The sequence below is a fragment of the Suncus etruscus genome, chromosome 7, assembly GCF_024139225.1.
Source record: "Suncus etruscus isolate mSunEtr1 chromosome 7, mSunEtr1.pri.cur, whole genome shotgun sequence".
NCBI lineage: Eukaryota > Metazoa > Chordata > Mammalia > Eulipotyphla > Soricidae > Suncus > Suncus etruscus.
The window spans coordinates 125,810,656-125,822,548 of NC_064854.1; the positions used below are offsets into that span (position 1 = coordinate 125,810,656).

The 11,893-nt window shown below is 47.6% G+C and overlaps 1 protein-coding gene across 1 annotated transcript in view; it reads right to left on the reverse strand.

Moving 5' to 3' along the window:
- Positions 1–11,541, reverse strand: part of RFT1 (RFT1 homolog) — a 43,041-nt gene extending 31,500 nt beyond the window's left edge. The window contains exons 1-5 of the mRNA XM_049776227.1: positions 11,441–11,541; positions 6,160–6,245; positions 3,606–3,722; positions 1,873–2,062; positions 302–403 (exon numbers count right to left, since the gene is read on the reverse strand). Coding sequence (XP_049632184.1) covers positions 302–403; positions 1,873–2,062; positions 3,606–3,722; positions 6,160–6,245; positions 11,441–11,503 — 558 coding nt within the window. The 5' untranslated portion in view covers positions 11,504–11,541. The remainder of the gene's footprint in view (positions 1–301; positions 404–1,872; positions 2,063–3,605; positions 3,723–6,159; positions 6,246–11,440) is intronic.
- Positions 11,542–11,893: the final 352 nt, after the last annotated feature.

The following is an 11,893-nucleotide window of genomic DNA, read 5'->3' on the forward strand; positions in this document are numbered from 1 at the left end:
TCAATGCTCAACATTGGAAAGGACAGTGATCAAGGATTGAATTGAGGGCCCCATGTGTGCTCTGCACTTGAACTCCACCACTATCCCTTTCCATGCCCCGCTTCAGGACTTCTCAGTCTGACAATGAGGCTACCATGAGCTGAGCCTTGTTAGCACAAAGTGCAGATGGGCAAGGCAGTCAGAGGAGAAGCAGGGCTAAGGCCATTCAAGTGGAGCTTTCCATGATAATAAACACAATGTGCCTAAATGAAACGAACAAGAGAAAAACATTATACGGGAAGTTAAAAGTTACAAAGCTGACCTGGGCCAGAGAGAAGATGTACAGTCCCCAGTGAGGCAGCCAGAGCACAAGAAGAGCAGTCAGGACACTCTTGAGGATGACAGACAGGCTATCAGCAATCACCTACAAACACATGGCGAAGAAATAATCATCACTGAAAACTAAAGATGCTTCAGAACAATAAAGAGAGGGCTGGAGAGATAGCACAGTGGTAGGAAGGGCATTAGCCTTGCATGCACTAACCTAGGACGGACCATGATTCGATACTGCCGGCGTCCCATATGGTTCCCCAAGCCAGGAGCAATTTCTGAGCACAAAGCCAGGAGTAACCCCTGAGCATCACTGGGTATGGCTTTCCCCCAATAAAAAGAAAAAAAAAAACAGGGGCCGGAGAGATAGCATGGAGGTAAGGCGTTTACCTTTCATGCAGAAGGTCATCGGTTCGAATCCCGGCGTCCCATATGGTCCCCCATGCCTGCCAGGAGCAATTTCTGAGCACAGAGCCAGGAAAAACCCTGAGCACTGCCGGGTGTGACCCAAAAACCACAAAAAAAAAAAAAATAGGGCCGGGTAGGTGGCGCTGGAGGTAAGGTGTCTGCCTTGCAAGCGCTAGCCAAGGAACGGACCGCGGTTCGATCCCCCGGCGTCCCATATGGTCCCCCCCAAGCCAGGGGCGATTTCTGAGCACATAGCCAGGAGTAACCCCTGAGCGTCAAACGGGTGTGGCCCAAAAACCAAAATAAATAAATAAATAAATAAATAAATAAAAATAACAGAGGGGCCGTAGAGATGGCATGGAGGTAAGGCATTTGCCTTGCATGCAGAAGGACAGTGGTTCAAATTCCGACATCCCATGTGGTCCCCGGAGCCTGCCAGGAGTGGTTTCTGAGCATAGACCCAGGAATAACCCTGAGCACTGCCGGGTATGACACAAAAACAAAATAAACAAAACAAAAAAAAGTATATCAAGGGGACTGGAGAGATAGCATGAAGGTAAGGCGTTTGCCTTGCATGCAGAAGGTTGATGATTCAAATCCCGGCATCCCATATGGTCCCCTTAGCCTGCCAGGAGCGATTTCTGAGCGCAGAGCCAGGAGTAACCCCTGAGCATCACCGAGTATAGCCCAAAAAACAAAACAAAACAAAATAATAATAATAATAATAATAATAATAATAATAGTATATCAGAGATCAACTTTATAGCCTGGTCCCTCTGACAAATTTCAAGCCAAAAAAAAAAAAAAAAGACAAGACAAACTTCAAGCCAATTAATTAACTGATCATGTTACATTTTCTCAAATACATTTTTTAGATAAAAGAAGAAAAAATAATTCTTGCTCAAAATTGCTTTGATTTTATTTAATCTTATCAGGAGAGTGTTGGATCATAACTAATAGAGTTCAAGGCCAACCCCTAGATGAGCTCAGGGTTCCAGGTGATACAGGAGACTGAACTGGGGCCATTTACATGCAAGACAGGTGCCCTGGTTTCTCTACTATCTCTCCCTCCAGCTCCTAAGAGCTCCTAAGTGAAGCCTACTCTTCCTCTTCCTCTTCCTCTTCACACTTCCAACACCCAGGAGGCACACTGACCTTCAGTTTGACAAACATGTGTGCTTGCGCCAAGACCCAGAAGGGCTCTCCCAGAAGTTCCACCACGGCTGAGAGACCAAAGACCACCACTCCGGTTCCATAGTGGGGAACAGTATTTGGATCAGGTACTTCGAGCCACTGTAGCCAGATCCAGCCCAGGAACAAGGACCAAAACACACCCAAGGGGACTCTAGAAAAGGCAACAAGGAAAAAAGAAAAAAAAAAGTTCATATGCTAGATATTAAACAGTAACAGGGAACAGAAAAGAAACAGTCATAAAAACAGCTACTGCTTATTAAGGCACTGAACACATGCCCGGCACTATGATTCACCCCCTTTATCTCACAGATCCCTCACAATGATCCTCTGTCATTACCCCCCATTTAAAGATGAAGAAACTGCGGCTGACAGGCACTGGGTAATGTGGCCAAGACCATAAACGCTAATGAACACATAATGAATACACTTAATGAAACATAATGAGGACAGAAGCAGAAGCCAATCCTGATTCAACTCCAAAACCTACAATCGGCTCCACTGTGTTCCACCAAATTGATAAATAAAATTCCCAGAGAGTGTGCGCCTGTTTTCATACTTAGAATACTGCCACCCCCAAATAACCTAACAGTCCAGTGCAGCCTTCACATTTAAGCTGCCATTGATACCTAAATCTGAAGGCGGTCAACCGTCATTCCTCTCATCAAATACACCCCAATAGGGGCCGGAGCGATAGCACAGAGGTAGAATGTTTGCCTTGCATGCGGCTGACCTGGGACAGACCCAAGTTCAATCCCCGCTATCCCATATGATTCCCCAAGCCTACCAGGAGCAATTTCTTTTTGTTGTTGTTGTTCTTGCTTGGGTCACACCCGGCGATAATCAGGGGTTACTCCTGGCTCTGTGCTCAAAAATTGCACCTGACAGGCTCAGGGGACCATAATGGATGCTGGGATTCGAACTACCATCTGTCCTGAGTCGGCTGCATGCAAGACAAACACCCTACCGCTGTGCTATCTCTCCAGCCCCCAGGAGCAATTTCTGAGCTCAGAGCCAGGAGGAAGTCCTGAGCACTGGCAGGTGTGACTCAAAAAAAAAAAAAAAAAAACAACAAACACACAAACAAAAAAATACACCCCAGAAGCCCCTTAGACAGGCACTTCCATGAGGCGTAACAGAGTCAAGCAAGGGCCATGCTTCAGCACCTGCCTCCCTATAGGGAGCTGTTGCAAGAAGGCCATTACCATTACTAACTAATGTATTTGATCTTTGAGAATATTCTAAAAGACTCAGAGCTGAAATCGATAATAACAAAATTGAAAGAAATGTATCATGAAACCCATATAAGGCTTTCAAAAAAAAAATGACTATAGCTAAGTGGTTGTTGAAAGCACAGAAAATGCTATAGTGGAGGGGTGGAGATTAGGAAGAAACGGAAGGCACAGTCCCTGTGCGGTGGTCATTTGGAAAAGTGGAGACAACTAGCAGAGAATGAAACTAGGCTAGAGATCAGTGCAGATCTCCCCATCAGGACCCACCCTCAGCTCCTGGTCCCACTGGAGAAAAGAGCCTAGAAGTTTCTACACAGTTTTCCCCTGCCCACACCATACCAAGTGCCCAGAAACCCACAAAGGAACAGGATGGAGACAATGGCGGCTAGGTAAGCGCCATCTTTCTGTCATTGATGCCTACAACTCCTGCTGTCATAAACCTGCGCCCAAGAAAGTGCTACTCACGTCAGCCATAGGAGGTTGAGGGTTTTCCTCCAGTCTCGCTGGGCACCCCCACTCAAGCATGCTCTGCGGAAGGCCTCTCGGGCCAGGAAAACACTGGTTGAGTAAAGCAGCGTTAGCCTATGGAGGGGAAAGCAGAGATCAGTAAGGTCCCTAGTTCATGGAGAGCTTTCAAGATTTTATGGCAAGAAGGAAGAGAAAAAAAAAATCCTGGCAAAGAGGGGTTTGTGCAGGGGGCCAGAGTGATAGTCCAGTAGATAGGGCACTAGCCTTGCATATGGCTGACCCAGGTTCAATCTCGTACGAGTCCCCTGAGTCCACCAGGAATGATTCCTGAGCTAGGAGTAATCCCAGAGAATTGCCAGGTGTAGCCTCCCAAAAGAAATGGGTTTGTGCAGGAATTTCCACCAGCCCTGAACAATAGTATAAGGAAATAAAAGAGTGACCTTGTATGACTATGGAGAGTTACAAGCAGGTTAGAAAAAAACCATGGGGCCTGAAAGGCAGCTCTAACCACGAGGAGGCAAAAATCACAAGGTATGGCTCCACAGATACTAATGTCCCCGCAACCCTTGTGGCAGACACTGAAGGGCTGCTGAGCAGGGGCTCTAGCCGAGGAGTGTCAGGACAAGCAACTGGCTGGAAGGCAGTACACAGGCCAGCCAGCAAGCGCCTTCCCGAAGAGCAGTGAGGTTTCCTTTCCTCAACAGGCAGCAGTCCAGATGACACCATAGTGGGGAGAGCAAGACTAAGGTCTCTGAAGCTGTCCAGCAACTCTCCTGTCCGCCAGTATTTCTGCCCAATTCTAAAAACAACAAGTGCCCTTCAACAGGAAGCAGGAAAAAGTGACTAGTCCAAGGCAGGGACTTGTTGATCTCAAGGGGATTAGCTAGGGAGAGACCCATAGGGTTTTAACATGAGCATCTCACTGAACTTGGCTTTCTGTCTTTTATTGTTGGGGGGAGGACACCACATCCATCGGTACTTGGGGCTACTTTAAGCACTGTGTTTAGGTGACCATGCACAGGAGATTAGGATTGATCCTGTGAGCCCAGCTAGCACATGATCCAGCCTATAGTGCTAGTTCTCTGGTCCCTCTTCCTTCCTATAATAATGGTATTTCTAGGGGCCAGAGAGATAGCATGGAGGGAAGGCGTTTGCCTTCCATGCAGAAAGACAGTGGTTCGAATCCTGGCATCCCATATAGTCCCCTGAGCCTGCCAGGAGCCATTTCTGAGCATAGAGCCAGGAGTAACCCTTGAACACTGCCAGGAGTGACCCAAACCCCTCCCCCCCAAAAAAAGGTATTTCTAGGGGCTGGAGAGATAGCACCCAGGTTTGATTCCTGGCATCCCATATGGTCCCCCATGCCTGCCTGGAGCGATTTCTGAGTGCCAAGCCAGAATAAACACTGAGCACCCCCAAGTGTAGCCCCAAAACAAACAAACAAACAAAAAGGTATTTCTGAAAGTATGGTACTAGAGTCTAAGAGGTTGTATAGTGGGTAGGGTACTTCTTGTGGCCTTGCATGTGGCCAACCCAGGTTTAATTCTCAGCATCCCATATGGTACCCTGCACTCTGCACACACTGCCAGGAGTCAGCCCTGAGTACACAACCAGGAGTAAGCCCTGAACACAGCCAGGTGTGGCCCAAAAACCAGAAGAAAAAAAATAACCACCTCCCCAGAGGATTCCTCTAAGTTAAGTGAAGGACCTTTGTTTGGAATCAAAGACATGAAATAAAAGATTGGAAAATGCATTACAGAATAAGGCATTTGCCTTGCATGTGGCTATCCCTGGACTGATTCCTGGAACTGCATATGATCCCGAGCACTGCCAGGAGAGACCCCTGAGCATTGCTAGGTGACCACCAGCCCCCAACAATAAAATAAAATAGACATGAAATATTATGTGGAACATACAGTCTTGTTTACCATGATATAAAGACATACCTGAGAAGCTGAGCTATTCTGAGCACTCACATCCCTCCGTACTTACTTATGTGTCATTACTGTGTGTAGGCGTGTTTGAACAGAAAGGACAAGAGCAGAGGAAAGAAAACTGAGTCTAAAAGAGACAAAGCAATCAGCTTTCTAAGCCTGCAGGTAACTAACGATAAGAATCCAAGCGCTCATCCCAGCTACCACTTTCCAATTCTAAAATTCACTGAGGAGGGTGGGAAGGCGGCTGGCTGTTACAGTCCTGTAATTACGGAGCCCATCCTCACGAACTGTAGAATTCTCGCTTCCTGTGCTGTCAGCAGGACAAGAACACAGGATTGTACCTGAGAAAGGTTTCTAGAAATTACTCCCACTCCCCTCCCGGGTTCTAAGAGCAAGCACACCGGAACAGCCGGCAGAGAAATGTGCATTTGAGGGCCGCTAATGGAAAACACTCCATGCAGCCATTAAGAGCCTGCTCACCCCCACCCAGCAGGGTCCCCCTCAGCCCACTGCTCAAACCTGCTTCTACAATAGGAGGGGGCCACGGAAGTTCAAAGTTTGAAGAAAGTCCGGGGATGTGAACTGTGGACAATGGCAGGGTATGTTCGTCTTACCTCACATTCACTATGCCAACGATTTCCTTCGACAGGAAGCGAAGTATAAATGCATTCAAGACAAAGGTAATCAATCGAAATAATACCTACAAAAAAAAAAAAAGTAAGACACATCAGAATAAATTATGCTAGAATGTTTACTCTGTCGAAACGAAAACTATATCGAACTGCAGTTTGATCTCCCAGTGTCCTTTATGGTCCCCCAAGCCAGGAGCGATTTCTGAGTGCATAGCCAGGAGTAACCCCTGAGCATCACCAGGTGTGACTCAAAAGCGAAAAAAAGACGAAAAACAAAACAAGGTGCCGGAGAGATAACATGGAGGTAGGGTGTTTGCCTTGCAGCAGGACAGTGGTTTGAATCCCGGCATCCCATATGGTCCCCGAGCCTGCCAGGAGCAATTTCTGAGCATAGAGCCACCCACGAGTAGCCCCTCAGCACTGCTGGTTGTGGCCCAAAAATAAAAAACAAAACAAAACACCTCTCAACCTTGGTAAGAGAGGTGGTACAGCAGTACAGGTGCCAGGATGCCAGGCTTAATCTCTGGCATCCCAGGCGTTCTCTTAATCCTTGCCAGGAGTGATTCCTGAGCACTAAGCCAGGAGTAAGCCTTAAGCACCATCAGCTATGGCCCCGTATTTATTTTATAAATAAATCAGTAAAATGCTCAACCTGTGTTTTTCCCTTAATTTTCATTTTGGGGCCACGCTCTGGAGAACTGGAGCGTTACTCCCTGCTATTCTCATACAATGTCAGGCTTACACCAGGGACTCCTCCACACAAAGCTTATGCTGGGTTCTTTGAGCTCCCGTCGTATCCCACCCAGTTCTGTGATGTGGTGATCCCAACAGTGCTGGGATGAGAGCACATCCCAGGGGGCATACAGGGGATCAGCATATGTATTTGTCCCTTTGTCTTGGGACATCCCAAACAGTGTTCAGTGGGCCCCAAATTGGGTCAATGGCTCAATGTGAGGGCCAGGGATGTGGCGGCTGCTCAGGTCCTGCGGTGTCAGGGATCACCAAGCCATCCCAACCATGTTCAGAAACCTACCAACTCACTTTGTTCTGGAAATCTCCAGAGAAAAGGGTAGGCAGAAAGGGAGAATGTTCCTACTGTGTCCCTAAACAGCACAGTCTAGATATCATAATCTGAACATAAAAGGACTCAAAAGTGACCTTTTAGGAGTCTGACAAAATCTTTGTAGTTCTCCTTAGGAACAAAGCCATAAATATAGACACACACAAAATTCTGTTTCTCAGTTTTTGAGGGTGGAAGCCAATTCAAGAAGTCCTTAATGGAAAAAGCACTTAGCTTAACTCTCTGCTCACCATTTAGCTCTTACACCATTCATCCCCTAACCTTTAAAAAGCCTAATTTCCTCCTTTGTGGAAGGAGGCTAACTCCTTCATAGAGTTGGTTAAAAGCATCAAATGAGACCATAAAGGAAAGGAAAAGCACTTTTTAAAAAAGGAATACAAATAAAAGATATTAATGCTTTTACTCTTTCTGGGCTGCAAGTTGAGACAGAAAATAAGAACTCCGATTCTTGCAGAATACAATAAAATTGCAAAACTACCTCAAGTGTCTGCACTCTCATTTGAGAAATATAGGACTAAATTAAACTTTTTTATTTTTATTTTTTGGTTTTTGGGTCACACTCAGCACTGCTCAGGGGTTCCTCCTGGCTCTACACTCAGAAATCGCTCCTGGCAGGCTCGGGGGACCATATGGGATGCTGGGATTTGAACCTCCATCCTTGTGCATACAAGGCAAACGCTCCACTTCCATGCTATCTCTCCGGCCCAGGAGCATTTCTGAGCATAGAGCCAGGAGGAACCCCTGAGCACTGCCAGGTGTGACCCCAAAAAACAAAAACAAACAAAAAAAAGTCATGTTTTGTTTTTTTATGAGGATTGGCCACACCCAGTGGTGTTCAGGGGTTACTCCTGGCTCTACACTCAGAAATCTCTCCTACATCCGGAGCAGGGGCACAAACAGTAGGGTGTTTGCCTTGCACGAACTGACCTAGGACGGACTGTGGTTTGATCCCCCCAGCATCCCATATGGTACCCCAAGCTAGGAGCGACTTCTGATTGCATAGCCAGGAGTAACCCCTGAGTATTACAGGGTGTGGCCGAAAAACAAAACAAACAAAAAAATTCGCTCCTGGCTGGCTCAAGGGACTATATGGGATGCCAGGAATTGAACCCAGGTCCTTTTCAGGTCGGTCGTATGCAAGGCAAATGCCCTACCGCTGTGCTAGCACTCCAGCCCCCAAAGTAGATTTTACTGTTCTATTAAAAATGTACAATAGCACATATAAAAAGCAATGTGCATACCTTACTAAAAGATTCCTTATTGCTAAAACATGCTAACCATCATTGATCCCTGAAGGTTATAACCTTCTGATTGTGGGAAGGATACAATAGTAACACCAAATATTATTATTACTGTAAAAAACAAATATGTAACCATAATAGGCATAGTGAAAGTTTCAAATATCACAAGAACTGTCAAAATGCAGCACAGATACACAGAGCATGTATGCACCTTACAAAAATGGCACTAAGGGGCTGGACAAAGTATAGAGGAAAGGTTCTTGCCTTGTATATGGCCAACCCGGGTTGAATTACTGGCACCAGATATGATACCCAGAGCACTGCTAGGAATGGTTCCTGAGCACAGAGCCAGAAGTAAGCAGATATGGCAGATCTGGCTCCCCAATCAAATGTTCAATTTAGGCTAGAGCAACAGTATAATTGCAGGGGATGACCCAGGTTTGATCCCTGACACCCCATATGCTCCCTAGATCCCACCAAAATTGATCCCTGAGTACAGGACCACCAGGCGTGGCTCCAAAACAAACCCCCCAATTTTGGGGCGGGGGTTTGGGCCACACCTGGTGACGCTCAGGGGTTACACCTGGCTATGCACTCAGAAATCGCTCCTGGCTTGGGGGACCATATGGGACACTGGGGGATTGAACTGCTAGCGCTGGCAAGGCAGACACCTTACTGCTCTATGCCAATGCTCCACCCCCCCCCAATTCTTTTTTAAATTAAAAAATTTAAAAACGGGACCGGAGAGATAGCACGGAGGTAGGGTGTTTGCCTTTCATGCAGAAGGATGGTGGTTCGAATCCCGGCATCCCATATGGTCCTCCGAGCCTGCCAGGAGTGGTTTCTGAGCCTAGAGCCAGGAGTAACCCCTGAGTGCCAGCAGGTGTGACCCTCCCCCCAAAAAAAAACCTAAAATAAAAATTAAAAAAACTTAAAATTACAGCAGTACTTGCTTGATGAAGAGTTGCAATATAACCAGTGTTTCATCAAAGCTAGCATCCCTGAGGTTGAAGGTGCATAACTAATCTTATTTAAGATGAAGAAACTGGGGGTGGAGTGACAGCACAGTGGTTGGGCATTTGCCTTACAGTGTGGCCAACTGGGACAGACCAAGGTTTGGTCCCAGGCATCTCACATGGCTTACTGAATCTGCCAGGAGTAAACCTTGAGCACCAGCAGGTATGGCCCAAAAACAAACAACCAACAAAAGAAAAGATGAGGAAACTGGGACAGATAGTATAGAGGGCAGGATGCTTGCCTTGTATGTGGCCAGTCCAGGTTTGATTTCTGGCACCCATTTGGCACTCTGACCCCCATCAGGAGTGATCCCTGAGCTTATAATAAGAAATAAGCCTGGGCCCGGAAAGATAGCACAGCGGTGTTTGCTTTGCAAGCAGCCGATCCAGGACCTAAGGTGGTTGGTTCGAATCCCGGTGTCCCATATGGTCCCCTGTGCCTGCCAGGAGCTATTTCTGAGCAGACAGCCAGGAGTAACCCCTGAGCATTGCCGGGTGTGGCCCAAAAACCAAAAAAAAAAAAAAAAAGCCATGATCACTGCTGGTTGTGGTTGGTTGAAGGGGGGAAGATGAGAAAACGGATGTTCTCAAAAGTCAAGTGACATTCCAAGAGCATGTGGCTAGCAACTGACAAGATCTAAACTTTAATCTGTTCATTCTTTCCCCCAACTTCCAGCTGAGGCTGAACCCCTCTAAAGCAAGAGAGGAGGATCGAATGCCTCCAAAATGAAGCATTGAGGCAGCGAGCCTCAATTAAAATAACCTAATTTTAAAGAATCATTCGATCCCCTTAGGATGTTCTGATAGCTGATAAATGAGAGACACAGGGCTGGAGAGATAGCACGGAGGTAAGGCATTTGCCTTGCATGCAGAAGGACAGTGGTTCGAATCCCGGCATCCCACATGGTCCCGTGTGCCTGCCAGGGGTGAGCCCTGCCGGGTGTGACCCCCTACCCCCAAAAAAGAAAAATGAGAGACAAAAAAAAGTGCTTTCTCCAAGGACCCACAGGTAGCTAGAAGATGCGGTCCGCGTTTCCTGAGTCATGTCCTATGTGTGTTAAGTGAACTTCTCTGAACAATTCCATTATCACCTCTCAGTGATCTTACAAGCTGGGTACTATTTTCACCCACATTTTCCTAAGGACAAGCTGAGTCTCACAGGCTGCTTGCCCTTGGTCGTGCAGCGGAGCACAAGATTGCACCAAGATGTAATCCAAAAACTGCTTGGGGATTGCGTCTCTGAACTCAAAGAGACTGAGTAGGATCTAGTTGAGGCCACAAAGAACAGTGAATTCCTGGCAATTCTAATTACCAAATGGGACAAGACGGTGCTCACAGGTACATGCCTAGGTGATGCAGGGTGCACAGGATTGCACCAAGATGTAATCCAAAAATGCTTGGTGACTGCATCTATGAACCCAAAGAGACTAAGTAGGATCTAGGCTGGTATGCCAAGAAGAAAAGTCAATTAACTCCTGGCCATCCTAACACACACACCCCTGGCCATCCTAACACACAGACACACACACAGACACATACATACATACACACACACACACACACACACACACACACACACACACATTGGGTTATTGTGGGTCCAGAGAGAGCACAGCGGTAGGGCCTTTGCCTTGCATGCTTGCTGCAGACCCAGGGGGGACCCAGGTTCGATTCCTGGCATCCCATATGGTCCCCCAGCCAGCCTGCCAGGGACGATTTCTGAGTGCAGAGCCAGGAGTGACCCCTGAGTGTGCTGGGTATGTCAAAGACCAATCGATCAATCAATCAATAGTTGACATAAAAAATGGGGTTCTTGCAAGTGGGGGGTTGCACCCCCTGAGTCTCATGCATGCTCCACCCAGGCCAGAGCCCCCAGTGGACGCCTCCCCGCGAAAGCCGGCCGTGGTCCGGGCAGGGGCGAGTACCTGCAGGAGCAGACCCGAGGAAGCCAGGCGGGCCGCCTGGCCCAGCACCTCCTGGCCCCCCATGGCCTGCGCCTCCGCGCCTGCGCTGCGTCTCCAGGAAGCACCGCTGGGGGAATCTTCGTCGCGGAGAGATTGCGTCACGGGAAACTCGCACGCCTATTGGTGCGTTTGGGAGGAAGGGGCGGGCGTCAGCGGCTCTGCCCTTTCCAGTCGGCCGGCTCGGGCCGTGACGGCATCTTTCCGCGCCGTTGTTTGCATCTCGCCAGTGTCCTAGTTGATCCACTTCCGGTTTCTCTCCCTTCTCGGGCCTAGTTGGGCCAACGCTGGGCCAAGATGGTGGTAGTGCCACCCGAGCCCCTGCTCTAAAACCAAGGAACGCTCATGTCCCTGGCTCCACTGTTCTTTTTTATTCCTCTTTATTTTTTCAATGTTTGAAACCTTTTATTTTCATCA